This window comes from Ipomoea nil, unplaced genomic scaffold (assembly GCF_001879475.1).
Source record: "Ipomoea nil cultivar Tokyo-kokei standard unplaced genomic scaffold, Asagao_1.1 scaffold3147, whole genome shotgun sequence".
Taxonomy (NCBI): domain Eukaryota; kingdom Viridiplantae; phylum Streptophyta; class Magnoliopsida; order Solanales; family Convolvulaceae; genus Ipomoea; species Ipomoea nil.
Window position 1 is genome coordinate 67187 of NW_017619575.1, and position 17344 is coordinate 84530.

At 37.8% G+C, this 17344-nt stretch overlaps 4 protein-coding genes and 2 non-coding genes across 6 annotated transcripts; all 6 read right to left on the minus strand.

The window, feature by feature from the left end:
- Window positions 1–1060: 1060 nt before the first annotated feature.
- On the minus strand, window positions 1061–4249 carry LOC109167203 (root phototropism protein 3). Its single transcript, XM_019316169.1, has 4 exons — window positions 3594–4249; window positions 3430–3499; window positions 2001–3308; window positions 1061–1817 (listed from the first exon to the last, which is right to left on the minus strand). Exons 1-4 carry the CDS (start codon window positions 3704–3706, stop codon window positions 1272–1274), a joined length of 2037 nt encoding a protein of 678 aa, XP_019171714.1. The 5' UTR covers window positions 3707–4249; the 3' UTR covers window positions 1061–1271.
- A 2883-nt stretch (window positions 4250–7132) lies between these two features.
- Window positions 7133–9966, minus strand: LOC109167204 (pentatricopeptide repeat-containing protein At5g09450, mitochondrial). The gene is made up of 3 exons (XM_019316170.1): window positions 9856–9966; window positions 9497–9776; window positions 7133–8274 (listed from the first exon to the last, which is right to left on the minus strand). Exons 1-3 carry the CDS (start codon window positions 9912–9914, stop codon window positions 7381–7383), a joined length of 1233 nt encoding a protein of 410 aa, XP_019171715.1. The 5' UTR covers window positions 9915–9966; the 3' UTR covers window positions 7133–7380.
- Window positions 9967–10115: 149 nt separating this feature from the next.
- TRNAL-CAA lies at window positions 10116–10199 on the minus strand. The gene has a single exon. It is a non-coding gene; the product is annotated as a tRNA-Leu (tRNA).
- A 66-nt stretch (window positions 10200–10265) lies between these two features.
- Window positions 10266–10349, minus strand: TRNAL-CAA. The gene has a single exon. It is a non-coding gene; the product is annotated as a tRNA-Leu (tRNA).
- A 214-nt stretch (window positions 10350–10563) lies between these two features.
- LOC109167134 (calmodulin-like) lies at window positions 10564–12533 on the minus strand. Its single transcript, XM_019316069.1, has 4 exons — window positions 12381–12533; window positions 11797–11954; window positions 11623–11700; window positions 10564–10723 (listed from the first exon to the last, which is right to left on the minus strand). The coding sequence occupies exons 1-4, from the start codon at window positions 12454–12456 to the stop codon at window positions 10589–10591; spliced, it is 447 nt and encodes a 148-aa protein (XP_019171614.1). The 5' UTR covers window positions 12457–12533; the 3' UTR covers window positions 10564–10588.
- A 1766-nt stretch (window positions 12534–14299) lies between these two features.
- LOC109167147 (RING-H2 finger protein ATL54-like) lies at window positions 14300–15954 on the minus strand. The gene has a single exon (XM_019316089.1). The coding sequence runs from the start codon at window positions 15664–15666 to the stop codon at window positions 14536–14538; it is 1131 nt and encodes a 376-aa protein (XP_019171634.1). The 5' UTR covers window positions 15667–15954; the 3' UTR covers window positions 14300–14535.
- Between the last annotated feature and the right edge of the window lie 1390 nt (window positions 15955–17344).

A 17344-nucleotide genomic window follows, 5' to 3' on the forward strand; every position in this document is an offset into this window, starting at 1 on the left:
AAACTAAAAAAAAAAAAAAGGAATGCATTTTTGTTGTGATTCTTTGAAGGAATGAAGGATATTATGCCTATTATACATCCATTCTTGGTAATTTAACAACACTTCATATATGCCTCATTTTCATACAATGATTGCTGACATGGAAGGGAAAAATGAATCCCTGGATGAACAGTATGTACTTCCTCTAAGATTTGATTCCTGTATAGTAATTGACAGATGCTATAGAAATGCTATAATTTCCAAAGTAGAAAGTGGTTGAAAACTGGTCCAATGACAAGATCATCACAACTTTGATTCAAGGGGTGCCATTACTGCTTGTGTTTTGAGGACATCTTGTACTGCATGATAAAAAAGAAGGTAAAAAACTGACTGTCAAGATTGGATACTTCGAAAATGACAGCAATGGTAAATTCCACCTGCAAGCTACCTAAAAGATGGAGCAAATTTACCAGAAGGCGGGAGAGTGGGTTGGCACTAAGCACAGCAGCATCCATCTTTCTCGGGAAATTGGTAATTCGTTTCTGCTTTTTCCCAGTAATTGTGTTCAGAACTGCTAAATGCGATGAAGATAGTGACATTGATATTTTGTTCACAGTTGTGCTCATATGATTGTGTTTTATGTTCAATCATCAGATCTAACTTATGAATTGAATTTAGACCATCTAGGCTGTTTTAGAATCTTATAGTTTTCCCGTCCCTTCACGATTCTTCTCGTGTCAGCATAACATTTGATTGACAAGATATGTCACTAAATACACCTCTGTTTCCCCGTCTCATTCATGGTTGTTGCTGTCAAACGGGGACTGCATATACAGTAGCAGCACCATTTATGGCCGCTGGCCAAGCAAATCTAGTCGTGGCCTTGTTTAAGTAGTTGGTTGATTGGACTGTCAAGATATGAAATCTAGCCATTTCTTGGCATCCAAGAGTGACTATTTGCTCAACTTGCATAGTCTTTGGAAGTCGTTTTTGGAACTTACTTTCTGAAAGTTATCTGCTTTTATGGTTTTCACGACGACTAACATAATTGTATAGGTTCTGATGCTGATAACAATATGGGTTTCAGTTGATGCAGCTAAAAATATGAATTTATGAAGGTAGTGATTACAGGGAGATGGATCAATCAATCAACTGTATAAAGAACATGAAATTGATGATAAACTGATGCTATGGTCTCAGGTGTTTTTCTATAACGGGGAAAAAAATGAAATCTTTCTGCAATATAGGACAGAAAATAGAACAGTAGGCGAAACTGGGAAGGCTGGGGGGACTTAGGAAATGGAATTTCTCCACCTTCTAGGCGTCTTTCGAGTATTTTCTGTGTTTGTAACTTGAGACCCCAAATCATGGTTGTCTAGATGTGTCATCTTGGTGAGTTTGCTGAGTTTTTTCCATCCTGAAGTCCAGGCTGAGGCCTGTTTTGGTTTTGTGAGCTTATCGAATTGCCTCTGTAAGATATCCATCTCGTTCTGGAGCTGAACGTACTTGGCCTTGACGTTCTCTAGCTCAAACTTGAGCGTGTTGATATCCTTCTTGGCTGCTGTCCACCCTTCCTGAAAAGACTGTGGCGTTGCTTCGAGCAAGGTTTTGCGGTTTGACAGCAGAGGCTGATAGTGAGAGTCCCCGGCATCCTTGAGGGAGCTGTTGGCTATGGCGTTACTTATCTTCACCTGCTCGGAGAAGAGCACCTGCACCACAATTCTGAGTGGAAGCCTCTCGTTCTGAGCTGCGTGCATGCACGCATCAATCGAGAGCTTCTGGCAATCCATCACTCGACATAGCCTCTTCCTCTCGTGTTCTGAGAGCGTTGGATGAGCCTGCCAATTCCAAACAAAAAAATACGATTACTTGTTGAGCATATAGCCATTAATGTGCAATCCAACTACCAGCTTAAGCTTTTAGTTGAGATGGAACACATGCTTCAATTTGGTATCAGAGCCATGGAACACATGCTTCAATTTGGTATCAGAGCCAGACCGAAGGTCATGGGTTCGAATTACCTTAAGATAGGAGTCTATGGCTCTATAGAGGCCATCATCACAGGTTCTTGCTGATTCTGGTAAAGCCTCAGCCAGGACTTGAAATTTAGTCAAGGAAAGATTTCTGTCTCTCGAGACTTCAGTTAGATAACTGTCAACAAGCCTTGCAACTCTCATCTTGGCGTTCAAATTCGATCCCCTTTGGCTGCTTCCATCGTGCAAATGTTTATCAGAAAACGAGTTTCTGGTAGGACTAGAGCTCTCGGTTTGTTCCTGAACAAGAAAATGCTCCAGAAGCCTCTGAACGAGGTCGACATCATACAAAGTTTCGGTCTTGTTATAGGAAGGGATGAGAAGGTCTGCCAATGTGGCCTGCTCGAATTGCATCCCGACCCGCTTCTCCAATTCTGTAACCAAAGCGGGTGCCACTTTGAGCATGCTTGCCATTCTCAGCAGCCGGAGAAGGAAACTGCAGGAAACGCTGTCTTTCTGGGGCGGGATTATGCTTATTAGGCTCTCGATGATCATCCTTTGATCCTTAGCGTGAACGGTGGGGGTGTCCTCTCGAGTTCCAGCCACGACCATGTATAGCCCCCCGCCTTTCCACCCGCCACTTCCACTTCCACTGCCATTACTAGTGCTGCTATTACTGCTTTCATCAACAGATCCCCCTGCAGGCCCCTCTTTGATCAAACCGGGGAGCCATTTAGCTGCATAGTGCATTATGGATGCCCCGATCAGCTCGTGCCTCATGCCCTTTACCTTGATGGCAGTGATGACTCTCACAAAGTGATCAATCCTCAGAATCGAGACATCCTCGAACCACCAATCAGGCGGCACCTGCTGGATCCTACTCGGGCTAGCGTCCTTCATTTCATTCCATTTCGGGCTGGAAACCACTGCGTGTTTCCCCGTGTACTGCCACCTTATCCCTTTCGGATTCGCACTGGCTTTCCACGCGATCGACTCACTGCACCTCCTCACAATCTGGAGATTCTCCGCCCATGGGGATAGCTTTTCGCAGCTTTTTAGCACCACTATGGAGTCCCTCCATGATGACAAGACTACATAGCTGAGAAAAGCTTCAGTCTTGAATATCAGGTTGCCTTCTTCCAAATCCTCTGTCATTTCAAGATACTCCGCTGCACATCTTAAGCCGGATATATTAGTCGCTGTTAGATCAACAGCGATTCCATAGCAGAACTTTGCAGCTAGCTCAAAGGCCTCAGGCCCCCCAGGAAGATCATCTAGGACTATCTTGCTCAAATCTGCTTCCCTCGATTCGTATATAACTCTGTTCATCTTTCCACTCCTCGAAAGCAGTGGATACTTGAGAGCATTGAGAAACAGTTAGAGCCACCAAAAAACTGCAGAATCTATCTTTAAACCTTCCAAGTTCTAAACAAGAATCACAGAGAAAAAAAGAGGGAATTGAAATTGAAGAAGCTACCTTGTGTAAATGGAAATTAGCATCTCCAATTTGGACCAACAAGTCACTTGGGATATCAGTTGCAACATACCTATCATCAAGAAAACAATTCAGACATTGAAGAACAGTAATCAAAGCTACTACTAATCTACTATCATATCCTGCAGGGCTTTATATATACATACCAAGATTGACCTCTTTGCTCAAAACCATCAGTCTTGACACCGGGCTTGGTTGCAGTGACGACTCCATTGCCATAGTCTCGGCCACTGACAGACTCACTCTCTGACTCCCACATGGCGAGAAACACGAAAAAAGTAGAGCAGAAATCTCCCAAGAAAGCGGGCACTATTTAGCTCATTCAGAGAGAAAGAACACAAGTTGAGATAAAGGGGAGCAGAAGAAGAAGCATAGCTGAGAAGCAGGCAAGCAAGAGTGATGAGTTAAAAAGGAAGAATCCCACATGGGGATGCTTGCAATTATCTCTAAATGTCGGCTTCTCACTTGATTTTTGAGGCTTCTTACAGGCTGTGAAGTCATGGGCAGACACTCCAACTACTCCTGTAGTTTTGGATCACTTCACTCATTATACACTCAAATTTCTTTCTTTCTTTTTTTTTTCTTCTGTCTATTTTATCTTCACTTCTTTAAACTCTTTTTTTTTATTATTATCTAAAAAAAAAAAAAAAAACAAATCTCTATCCAATCAGAAAACATTCTTGAATCTTGATTTAGTTTGGTAGTATTGCTGCATGTGGACATGTCAAATTTATGATCCTCTGCTGGAACATGGACCACAGTTTTATACTTTATTGTACTGAGGGAAAAAATGGTTTTTTTTTTTTTTTTTTCCTGCAATTCTTGATCAGTGTCTGATATATGTGGTAAAGCTTACACAGATGAGTCAAGTTGTAAGAATTTATTTATTTATTTATTTTATTTTTACCTGTGTTTCAAAAAGAATATTGTGGAAGCAGAAGAGTAGGAATGATTGAATACAGACAGATTTTGGAGGCTAGCTTTGATGAATGGTAAAAGATGCAAGCTTTTAGTAGCATCAATAAGGTTTTGTACATGGGTCCCAAATGTTGTTTGAATTGTCTCTGTAGTGACCAAAACAGTAAATACACAACTGCCCTTGAGCACTATTTAACCAGTTAATCAATCAAAAAAAGAGTTAAGAGTTTTGCTTTGCTGACGGTTGTAAGGTGTAGGGACCCTCCCCGTCCCCGTTCCCCGAAAAAAATTCCCGAACCCGCCCCCGTCGGGGACGGGTTGAATTGCCATCCCTATGTAGGGTTCGATCTTATTAGAAACATGTATGTAGAGCTGTCAATACAGGCTGGCGGGTCAGGGTGAGCCAAAGCCCAACGGGCCAAAAAGCCTGTTCCTTGGCGGGCTGCTATTTTAAAACCCACCCCCTACCTAAGTAGGGTGCGGGGACGAAACGAGCCGGCGAGCAAAGCCCGTTTTGACGACTCTACATATATAGAATGGAATTGACCCTATTTTTGACACCAAATAACCATTGTACAGATACTTTGAGAAATATGTAGATGGTTGAGACACATCTCAATCTATCAAGACTATAAGGACAAGGACATGTGGGAGCCCTCGGAATTGGGTTTCGATTTCTTGAGGTCCATAATTCATCAAAATTGTAATTTTCAGTAGGCCATTGTGTGGATTGATGGTCAGCCATGCCCACCAGTCCACCATCTCTTGATGCTATGAATCTTTTTCACATTTAATGATATTTCTCCCTTTTCTTGGCATCTTTATCCTTAAAGTCACTCCCAGTTGGTCAATTTTTGTTACTTCCTTTGTATTCTTCTCATCTGTTTTCACTCCAGAATACAAGTGTCATGACCCTCCTACTCACAACTCACAAGTGCTTGCAAGATTTTCTATGCATGTGGGGAGAAAGCATCTTCATTATGGGCCTTTCATTGCTAGATTGTACTGCATGACTTTTTAGTAATCACTTTTGATTTACTAAAAATTCACAATCACTAATCGAAAAATGCGCTTTGAGTAAAACTCGTCCTGTGACTCAAATCAGTAAAAGATTGCAAGGAAGTAACTGATCGACTCAAATCAGCAATGTGCATTATTCTAAGTTTCTAACTCATAAAATTCAGTAACGTCGTTTTGGACCATGGTCCACACAATAATTTACTCACCTTCACTCCGGCGGCTTTTTAGAATGTGGACTTGATTCTAAGTTTTGGGACTAATTATAACATGTGTACGTAAACTCTCAAAAAATTAGGAGGGCCGGGCTACCCGTACAAGTGGTTGAGAATGGTTAGTTGAAAGTTGAAACATTATTAACTCTAATAAATAATAATGGCATTTAAAGGGAAAAAAAAAATAAATATTAGAAAAAAAAAAGGCAAAAACCCTAAAAGGGTGAGACACAACAATAAGTTGCAGGTCCTACAATATGCTATAAAATTTCTGTAAAATATAAACTTAAAAAATTTATAACGTTGTAAAATTGTGGAATTGTTAAAATTAAAAGTTATAAAACTATTATTTATGCTATCGAAACATGGTGATAACATAAATAAATTTGTGTTTTTGTTACTGCTTATACCATTTGACTTAAAAGCTTAATATATAGTAAATGCTTAATTTTGACCAATATATCCATACTTTTTTATAAGTTGCATAAGTGATTGATCGCATCTGAGCATGTACCATTTTCTATATAGAATACATATTTTAATGTATGACATTATAATTATAATATATAATATATCTCTGCACCAAAAAGATAATATATAATATATCTTGTGAAAAATGAAAAAAAAAAAAAAAAAGGTTATGAGATGTCGATTTCATCATGTATTTCATTTATTGATGAATTGGTTGTGTACACAAATTTTCCATTTTAAAGTCTTGTCGGATTATCATTTCTTGTGAGAATAAAAGGTTATCTTTTGCTTGATTAGTACCATTCATGCTTCCTCATATGACCATGTCAATTAATGTCACTAAAATTGTTATTAAAATTAAAGACTGATCTTGTATATTTATCACTCACAAACAATTACTTTTTGATATGCCAATTGCTCTATACCCAAAAATTAAGGATCAAACTTTCTTGACATTTAATTAAGCATAGATGAGTCTTTTCCATTCAATCACACCTTAAGTTACTATTTTCTTTCTTTGCTTGAAAGTTTAAACAATGTAAAAAGCTGGATAATATATTATAGGAGAAATGATTGGTTGGGTGATGCAACAATAAGTTCATGTTAGGACATTCCTCATGTGACATGCCACTATGCTTGCTGGGAAATGTAATATAGGTATGTTTTGATACAATGATTATAAAGTGCTAGGAATCCAACCCAATCAATTTGGACATCCTACCATCTTAGATGACAGCTATAACTTCCTATCTTTCATTTGATTAAACCCTAATAATTTGGAACCCTCTTTCCTCCATGTTTGTGACTGTATTGCTTCATATAGCTGATGATTATTATTGTATCCAGACTAATGGCATATTAGTGATTGCCTGCCGGTCCACATTACAAGATGAACTACTAATAAATGTTTATTTTAAATATACTAAATGATCATTTTTAATATACTACACGTTCATTATTTAGTATACTAAAAATGAGTTTGCAATATACTAAAAAGAAAAGAAAGAAAAAACTTTAAAAAATAAACTTGTAGTAAAACATTAAAAATGAACATGTGCTCTATCTCAAAAAACCTAAGCTGATAGTTGGATTGCACATTAATGACTATATGCTCAACAGGCCTCTGGAAAATGCACCAACACTTTTTCAAGTTCAAGCAAAGAGCAGGATGATGAGTTTTTGACCTACCAAAACTGAGATTTTAGCGCTTAAGCATATGACAGTCTCAAAGCAACATTTTATTTGCATTGTGTTACTACTTGAATTGCTATAACTCTGCTAGATCACAGCATGGATCTGTGAGATGCTTGAGCTATTCATCTACGAGGTCGGGGATCTTTTCAAGCAGAACGGTATGGAAATTAACAGCTTTCTCTTTCAACCCGATATCTGAATATGCCTCTAGCAGTCTATTGCAGCTTGATCTATCAAACTCCACCGTGCCTGACTGCTTCCATTGCTCAACAATTTCCCGCACCTCCCTAATGTGCCCCAGCATCAGATATGATGAAACGATGCATACATAATTCCTACTAGTCATTTTCTGCTTCGTCATTGTCAAAGATTTCCAGATCTGATCAAGTTTTTCTTTGTTTCCCAGTCCCCCATAGAGAATAATCAAGAAATCGTAAGTTATCCACTCTCTTTGTGTGATGCCCTTATCCGTTTCAACCAAAGAGTCCGTCTCTGAGTTCACAAGTTGACCCGAGGAGATATATATTCTCACAAGATTTGCATATCTTGTCCAACACTCATCAGAGCCAGAGTCGAGACTCATTTCGTCGAGAATCTGTCTCACCTCATCGATGTTGAAAGCAGCAGCACATGAACTAATCCACAAATTGTACGTGAATATATCGGGTGCAACCTTTTGGCGTTTCATTTCCTCGATGACAAGTGATACCTTCTCTAGCTGTCCAACAGACATGTACAAAGTCAGTAGCTCGTTGTAAGTGAGGGTACTAAGTGAAAGATTTGCTTCTTTCATTCTCTCGTAGAGGTCCTCGGCCTTATCAGTTAGCCTTGAGCTTGCATACGAGTGGAGGAGGGCGGTATAGGTTTCGGTAGTTTTTGCAGGATCGGGAAGAGCTTCAAAGTATCGCTCAGCTGCATCAATACCAAAAACTTTGGTCATCAAGTCAATGCGAATCGCATAGTCCAAGTCCAATATCTCATCCTTATTGTTAGAAACCATCCATTCTGATATCTGTGTAGATGCTTATCGCAAATCAGTACTTACAATAAAGGAAACACAAAATTACAATTAAAGAGCAAGAGCAAACAAATATATTTGGCAACCATTCTACAGAATTACCAAAAGGGAATACAAAGATCAGGGAAAAAGTTGGTCACATTTAGCCAAGTTTTAGCATATCATTGCAGGAGAAAAATAGGATTCATCACAAGTTCACAACTTCTACGACCTCTTGAAGACTTCAAATGTGCACTTAGCAGAAACCACTTAGAACTATTGAGTAATTGAGTTATATACTAAAAACATGCAGAATAGCTAGCCACTTGCTTTACATAGTTATCACTCAATACAAAACTTTAAAAAAAATTCACTGCACAACCAAGTACAGACTGAACATGAAGAAATTTAGGAGGCAACCCCACCTAAGTTGGTTGTGTTGTTGACTTGGTAACCACAAGGTTCCAAGTTCGATTCTCAGTGGGAGTGGCCTATTGTTCTTGATTTGAGTCGGTCAGCTATTAGCAACCTAAGGTCACAAGGTGGGATTTACCTATTGCATACCCTCATGTTGGGTGTTGGCTGTGTTCAGCCCCTGCTCGATTCGAGACGTGGCGTTGTGGCTTACCATAGAGGGATGTGATTAAATGGTTAATGTCTACCTACCTATCACAAATTGGTTTTAAGTAGGATATGACAATCAGATAGCCAAAGAACTCTGTGGTTAAGCGTGGGAAGTAAGCATAGTGCAGCGTTGAGATCCATCACCTCAGGTATAATTTACAAAACTTAAAAATTTCTCACTGCACAACCAACTATAGACTGAACATGAAGAAACTTAAAAATCATATTAGATCAAGCAAACAACCATTGATAAGAGATGCATGGTCACAGAATCCTGTTCTTTGTATTCAGCTCACTTTACCTATCAGATAAACTATACATAACATTAAACTCATCACTAGATAGCACATTCCCATTATGTATCAATAAGCTCACAACAAATCAGCATTAACAATCGTTCTACCTATTCCCGTTATGGTTTATAGATTTAGATCATAAGTGAAATCCTTTTGGCTAAGCCATAGAAACAAACCATTTGTGAACTGAATTCTTTTCCCCCTCCTACAGAAAACATCTACTAAAGACCTAAAGTTCATTACCAAAGGTTTAAGCTAATGCGATAAGAGTTTGAATATTCCAAAAGAGGATTTATGGGGCAGAAAGGAAGAAGAACCTCAAGGGCGTGCTTGTAACGGCGGGACATTCGGAGCTCCTTGGAGATGTGACGGAGGTCTGCGGCGGTGATACGGCGGCCTTCGTCGACCCATCTCTGAACGACGTGGGTGGCGCTTCTTTTGGGGAGTCTCAGCCTAAAGATTCTGGCTTTCAGATCATCTTCCTCAGCGGATTCACCCGTCGTCTCTTCCGCCGGGAAATTCGGGGAATCGTCGCAGATAATTTCGATTGTGGTGGAGAAGGATCTGCCGAGAACCCTCTCCCTACCTCGAGCGTTTCTGCAGATTGCCAGAGAAACGGAAAATCAATCAATGAAGAAGAAAGAGTCAAAGACAGCATAGTGGCACTGTACAGTACCGAGTGAGAGCGAAGAAAATGGAGCGAGCAGCCATTGGAAGTGTTCTGGTGGTGGTCATGTCGGAATGCTGATGATTGATTCAATGCAACCGTGGGGCGGATTGTGTAATTAATGTAAAGAGAAGGGGTTAAAATAGAAATAGTTAAATCCAGCAGGGGCTGAAATTGGAAGGGGCGGATTCTATAATTAATGAGTAGAGAAAGGGGTTAAAATAGTAATAGTAAAACACAGGAGGGGCTGATATTAGGAGAGATTAAAATGTCAGAAGTGGGATTTGAACCCACGCCTTCTCACGAAGACCAGAACTTGAGTCTGGCGCCTTAGACCACTCGGCCATCCTGACTTCCATTTTTTATAGCAAAAATAAAGTATCTAATATCAATTACATACTCCGAATTTCATAAAGAAATGTCAGAAGTGGGATTTGAACCCACGCCCTCTCACGAAGACCAGAACTTGAGTCTGGCGCCTTAGACCACTCGGCCATCCTGACTTTATATTTCCTACTCCGTAACAATTAAAAATTATATCTGTAACCATTGCACGAAAAATAATTTGCAATACATCGTAACAAATTACACATGAAACAAAACAAAAGAAAGAAGAAGAAAATTATTAAAATATTATATTGATCATAGGGTGGTAATACCATAGTATGCATGGTCAATGCACAAATTAATGGACATTATATTCCTAGTTTATAAGAGATTAATTATTATATATATATATATATCAATAAGAAATGATGATCATCATCCTCACAAATTCTTCATAGCTAACAACTCCATCTACATCTGCCTCTTTGATCATCTGTTTAGCCTCCTCTTCTGTCAATCTTTCTCCCAAATTCATCATCACATTTCTTAACTGCAAATCCACACTCAAATAATTCAACATACACTTCTATTCTTCAAAAATATATTAAAGAGGTTTTTCTTAAACTAGCTAATAATAACATATCATGTCATAATTCGATACAATTTTTTGTCCTTGTGAATTTAACATTGATGTGGACTAGGTGTATAAGTATTTGGGTGTAAGTGAATCATTTGAGACAAATCTTGTGATTTACCCCCCTCTGACATAAATGGTGATGATTCAAACTTAAAAAATTTTGTGTTAATGTACAATTTTTCTTATTAAGTAGTGTCTATTCTTTAATTTATGGGGGATGTGCATTTTGGGTGATGTCCGTCTTGTGACCCTCGCTGAGAAAGGACCACACATAGCTAAATCAACCTAAGAGCAACCCCATCAATGCATAATGTGAGAATAATGTGGAAGAGAGATTAGAGAAGCAAGAAAGAGAAAAATGGAGTGCTTCTGTAAATGTGGGGAGAATTCAAAAATGTGGGACCCACCTTCAATTTTGCCCCATGCGTGGTTGTCACTATTGCGCCCAGCGGGTGCGTGCAGTGCGCCTGACAGTAATTAAAGTATTATTATTTTTTTATTTAAATTCATTTTTTTTTCCTTTTTTCACTTCCCTCCCATCTTCTCTTTCTTAATCACTCCTACATTCTCCCTCTAATATCCCCAACTGATAATGTAGTTGCTTAATATTTATTAATTGTATTGAATACACCCAGGCCTGACAGTGCATTTGGGATGATGTAAATCACGGTGACTCAATGACTCGCATAAGGGATCTGCTCACTTTGAACATAATCCACACACTGCCGCTGCCAAAATTCAAACCTTAATCTGTTCTCTTAAATACTGCCTACTGAACCACTGAGCTAAGCCTGTGCAGGGTGAATATATACCTCTTTGGCAGAGATAAATCCGTCTTGATCACGATCAAATACTTTGAATGCTTCTTTGAGCTCTTCTGATACGTTTTCCTGTTCAAAATCAAATGAAATTAAGTCCAATAGTACAATTGGTCACCATGTCATTCAAAACTGGTAATTAATTAATGTTATTTTCAAAACTCATACCTTAATCTTTCTGACCATGACATTCAAAAACTCCTGAAAATCTATGCTCCCATCTCCATTAACATCAACCTCTCTTATCATTTCTTGAATCTCTTCTTTAGTCGGATGCACATTTAAAGACTGAATTATTGTTGCTAGTTCTTCCAAAGTAATCACCCCTTCCATATCAAATATAATAGTTAGTTTTAATGCTTGAAAAATAACTTAAACATTATTAAAAATAAATAAATATTTTCTTGATGTAAGTATGTAACAGACTACAATGAAAAATCATAAAATTCCGACTACCAATAATAGTTGGAAATTTAAGGGTTTAAAAAAAAAATAAAAATTCAACCACTATTTGAACTATTTGAGGCGTCAAAAATTCTGACTATCAAATAAAAGTGGCCAGAAACTCCGACCACCATTAAAAGGTGGTGAATTTTTTTTAAACCCTACAAATAGCCTAAGTTTAGACCATCAAGCTAAGTGGTCAGCAAATTGTTCGGAATGCTTGGTTCGGATAAAAAAATCTTAGTTTTTTCACCACTTTTGAGTGGTTAAAAAATCGAATATTTTCAACAATGGTAGAGCATATATACCATCGGAATCTTTGTCGATGAGACGGAAGGCTTCCCGGAATTCGTTGATCTGTTGTTGGGACAATGCATCAGCCATGCTGTAAGCTGGAGAAAATATATGGAGAGAATAGAAGTGGGGAGTTTGGGACTGGGACTTTGGTATACTTCAAGTAGTTGTGTGGACTTGTTGAATAACCAATTTTTGCACTAGTATTTAAATGATACGTAATTGATGTTTGTGTGTGGATTATATTTTCCACAAAGTAAACAATAAGAAAATCAAAATTCAGTTAAAAAAAAAAAATTCCATTCAACATTCAAGGATGAAGCTTCGTTGGAAATCCGTGACAGTCAAGATGCAGCGGCTAATTAAATTAGTGGCGGTGATAATAGTTTAATTACACAAAGGACTCAACTTTACAGTCTTGTCAAAGAAACCAAGAATTTTCTTATTCGTTAGCGGTAAATTATGAACCATCTAAGATATTTTAACTTTTTATGATCTTTTGTAATTTTTGTATTGAGTACTTTAGAAGTATTGGCTCTTGTTGTTCATCTGCCTTTTTTTTTTTTTTTTTTCTATAATAACAATAATAATTTTTTTTTGAGAAAATGACACTTTTTCTCCCTATGTTGTTTACTAATAGCACATTTTCTCCCTGTGTTGTTTATGTAACCACTTTATCCCTCTCAATTGTTTTTGAAGTGGCTATTTTTCACCACTTCCGTTAAATAAGTGTTAGGAAGGTTAAATATGAGGATAAAAATGGCATTTCACTTATTATTATTATTATTATTATTATTATTATTATTATTATTAATGAATTTGGTTTGCAATATAACTGTGCATTTTAGACGTGGAGTACGACAGTATATTAGGGCGTTGGGTGAGACTTATTATTATTATTATTATTATTATTATTATTATTATTAATGAATTTGGTTTGCAATATAATTGTCCAATTTAGGCGTGGAGTATTGCAGTATATTAGGGCATTGGGTGGGGTCGTCCATTAATAATAATAATAATAATAATAATAATAATAATAATAATAATAAAATTAGAAGTGAAATGTCATTTTTATCTTCATATTTAACAATCCTAATACTTACTTAACGGAAAGGGGGGAAAATAGCCCCTTCAAAAATAATTGAGAGGGATAAAGTGGTTACATAAACAACACAGGAGAAAAAATGTACTATTAGTAAACAACACAGGGAAAAAAGTGTCATTTTCCTTTTTTTTTTTTTTTTTTATTTCACTCATCATCATCATAACAAATAAATAAATAAATAAATAAATATAAAAATAATTTAAGAGTTACTCCGTAATAAATTAACAAAATATATTTATGTCATGATAGGTAATTTTTCATACAACACGGCTTATCAATTAACTATTAGCTATCAGCTATTTGTTAAACATTTTATTATCTTCGTAACATTTTTTAAAATTTTTTTGAGTTATTCCAGTATAAAAAGGCATTATTGGTTTCCCATGGTTGTTGCTTAGTCCTAATAATTATTTCTAACCTTCCGTTGATTGATAATCACTTATTACTTCAAGTGGTTGCTGGAATCGTTGAACAACTCAACAATTGATTATCTACCATGTCCTTTTTGTTGGTTTACATTTTTTTAATTTATCTTTTGTTCATATTACCTTTTAGATATTGGTGAAGAACTTCTACAATGTCCTAATGCCATTACAAAATTTTAAAAGAAAAGAATGTTCCATAGTTTATATGAAATTTTATTTTTGTAATTATAATATTTATGTATATAATGTTTTTTGAAAGACGAGAAAAATAAAAGTGTACATATAAATTTGGTTATTGTATAATAACGAATAATATTAGGATCAAATTTGATTAAGAGGGTAATCTAGATAATATACTTGGGAAAAACAGTGTTGTATGATAAGAAACAATGCAATACGAATGAAGAACATGAAATCAAACTCCAACAATGTTACTGTTGAAGAAGGATTATGGATTAACATTTGTTGTTTCTTAATAATTACAGGATATCATGTGTGCTCCGAAGACAGAAATGGCTGATCTCCACTTTTGGTATCAGCCTCCATTTCTGTCTTATTACATGGAGGATTCATCCCATTTCACTACATTACATGAAGCTATTTCATTTCAAGCTGGAATTTTGCATCCCCTCAACTTCAACGAGGAAGAATGCCACTCGGCCGTCTGTTGTACCGGGACGAGAATACCTTTCCGCCGCACGACAGCGATCTCTTCATCAACCCAGGCATTAAAGAAGAAGACGAAGAAGATGATGAAGAAGATGAAGAAGATGATGAAGTGCCCTTTTGTCTCTCTACCTTCTTCTGAGTATTAGATTTAGAGCCTGCAGATTCATCTGCAAAAGCTTTAAGCACTGCAGCACTAACCATCAAAGCAGAAACAGAGTCCAGTGAAAATGATCTTTTGATTCCGATTTGAGCTTCGTTTTCTTCTTCTGTTGCATTATCTGCCCTGATTTCTTCTCTCTCTATCTCTGCAGTTTCAATATGTTCTTCAATCTCAATCTGTTCTGCGTCTTGGGTTTCGGGTTCTTGAACTGGAACTGAACTCTGCAAACTCTGCTCCGTCGCCGCCACGGCCACTTCCACGGCCGTGTTAGAGACGATTCCGGCACGGCAGAGGGGGCAATTGGTGTGGGATCTTAGCCAAGTATCAATACACGGTATATGAAAGGCGTGGTTGCATTTGGGCAATAGCCGGAGAGTTTCGTCTTCTTGAAACTCATTCAAGCAGACAGCGCACTCTGTTCCTTCTACCAATCCTTCGCCGCTCTTGTACTTGCAGACGGCGATGGCGTTGATGACGGAGGACTGGAGGCCGACGGTTCGGATATACCAGATAGGATGGTCCACCGTAAGCCCGTGATCGTCATCCACGAAATCCCCGAACCTCTCGTCGCCGCCGTCTTCTTCTTCTGATCTCCCTGGGCCGCCGCCGGCCCTCCAATTCCGGTAGAGCTTGAGGACGGTGTAGAAGGAAAAGAGGAAGAAGGAGGTGGCGAGTATGGAGAGGAAGACTGTGAGGAAGAGAGACGCGCGGAAGTGATTCACCGGACGGGAATTTAAGTCGGCGAAATCTGGCGGCGGCGGCGGCGGTGGATCTTGAGGCAACAGAAACGTCGATTTGCAATTCACGAAGCAGAAAGGTAGACACGGGAGCGGGCAAAGGCCTTTTGGGTTCGTTTTTGGATCACAAAAGTGAGTACAGTTGATGGCGATAATCTGGACGGAGTCATTCAGCAGCAGCTTCCTTCGCCGGAAAACCATTTCTCCACCTGATCATCAGAAACCGGCGGCGGCGAAGATTGGGCGTTTCTTCTTTGTTGATGGAGATCGGAGCTATGAGATTTGTTCCGATTGTTCCTTGTTGACTCGTAAATCGGTCCCCAATTCTCTGGGCGGCTAATATAGTAGCGGGGACTGACCGCCACTCGTCAAACCCACCCTAACGCTCATTCCCCCGACAAGATTAACAAACGTTAATGCAGGGCAAATATAAATTAGAAAAAAATAGCGTTTTTGATACTCCAAATATAGATGTAAAGTAGACTCTATAGCCTATAGGGGTATAACAGACTTAATAATCCTAATCAAATTAGTTAAATACTTATCACAAGTTTCAAATTTGCCACTTATTAGATCAATACGTTGATACTCACATACACATTTTTTTTAAATACTATTTTTTCAAAAGGCTGAACTCCAGCCTTAAAGGCCCCCCACACTCCCTCACACTCCGATCCGACAGAGCATTTGGGAAGATGTGCTAGACCGGTGCTCACTGTGTTCAAGGGACCCCCCTCACTTTGAGAGGTAGCTCCCACACTGCCGCTGGTAAGACTCGATCCCTGGTCATTCTTCCAAAGTATATATTCTATACTTTCTCTAAGTATCGAGATTTGATCATGTGACCTTCTCTCAAAGGGAGTTACAGAGGTGTCATCTGAGCACAAGGTACTTAGCACCCGTGTTAATTCATATATTTCATAATTTGACAAATTTAAAATTTTGTAAAATTATAAAATACTCAAACGTGACAACAATATGAAAATTTGCATTTGTGATAAATGCAAAATGAATTTAAGGCTAAGGTACTGTCATGACTGTATGCCACTGCGGAGGAGAGTAATTGCTAATTGGCATGGTGAAGTTGTAGGTAGAAGAGGCAAATTAGTCAAAGGGAAAACAGGTACAAATTGATGAGCACCACGTACTCAAATGTGTAGCGTTTTGCGTCAAAATCAAAACATTTACTAGACTTGCAGGAATGGATATATATTGAATTGCTTTCCTTAATTATCTCACGTCTAAACGGTTGGTCGTTAGTTGATAGACCAGAATTAATTACCTTATGCCACAATTAATCTCTCGTTGAATCCATATTAAAATTTTAAAAAAATTATCCTGTTATATATTACGGGAGAGCAAAAATATTTTTTTTTTTGGAGAAAAACGTTAAGTTTGTACGAGATATTGTGAGAACAATGTTCCCACACAATACTCGATACAGACAGAAAGTCTTTCTCATTGAATTTACAGTTTTATCGAATGCAGAAAATATCAATGTTGATTAATGTTTTAAGATTTTTTTCAAAATTGTAAAGGTATAATGTGTAAACGCCTTCAACTACTTTAATTACAAATTAAATTAAGGTTATTCTAGGAAAATTTTGCCGATAAAATCTTATATATTGATTAGAATTACAAGCTAGCTAAGAAAGTTATTTAATTTACTTGTAAGGTTGCATGTACGTTAGTCCTTAGCTTATAATTACTTGTGTGGCATCCTAATAAGTGTAATGTTCAATGGGAAAATGACTGTGAAATATCAGTATTAAATTAATTAATGGACTAAATAATACGTTCCAACCACCTTTCATTATCTCATGTCTACCTCTTTCATTAATGAAAGTTGATAGTAGAGTTAACGGGTTTATGAAATTGA

What these genes read in the sequence shown, in the direction of transcription:
- LOC109167203 (XM_019316169.1), bottom strand. Translation starts at nt 3,706, where the DNA reads ATGTGGGAGTCAGAGAGTGAGTCTGTCAGTGGCCGAGACTATGGCAAT. An exon ending in GAGCAAAGAGGTCAATCTTG is followed by an intron (nt 3,500 to 3,593) that starts GTATGTATATAT and finishes TCTTGATGATAG; the next exon opens with GTATGTTGCAACTGATATCC. An exon ending in CCATAGACTCCTATCTTAAG is followed by an intron (nt 1,818 to 2,000) that starts GTAATTCGAACC and finishes TGGAATTGGCAG; the next exon opens with GCTCATCCAACGCTCTCAGA.
- LOC109167204 (XM_019316170.1), bottom strand. Translation starts at nt 9,914, where the DNA reads ATGACCACCACCAGAACACTTCCAATGGCTGCTCGCTCCATTTTCTTC. An exon ending in ATTTTCTTCGCTCTCACTCG is followed by an intron (nt 9,777 to 9,855) that starts GTACTGTACAGT and finishes GGCAATCTGCAG; the next exon opens with AAACGCTCGAGGTAGGGAGA. An exon ending in GTTACAAGCACGCCCTTGAG is followed by an intron (nt 8,275 to 9,496) that starts GTTCTTCTTCCT and finishes GCATCTACACAG; the next exon opens with ATATCAGAATGGATGGTTTC.
- LOC109167134 (XM_019316069.1), bottom strand. Translation starts at nt 12,456, where the DNA reads ATGGCTGATGCATTGTCCCAACAACAGATCAACGAATTCCGGGAAGCC. An exon ending in TCATGGTCAGAAAGATTAAG is followed by an intron (nt 11,701 to 11,796) that starts GTATGAGTTTTG and finishes GATTTTGAACAG; the next exon opens with GAAAACGTATCAGAAGAGCT. An exon ending in GATTTATCTCTGCCAAAGAG is followed by an intron (nt 10,724 to 11,622) that starts GTATATATTCAC and finishes GTGGATTTGCAG; the next exon opens with TTAAGAAATGTGATGATGAA.
- LOC109167147 (XM_019316089.1), bottom strand. Translation starts at nt 15,666, where the DNA reads ATGGTTTTCCGGCGAAGGAAGCTGCTGCTGAATGACTCCGTCCAGATT.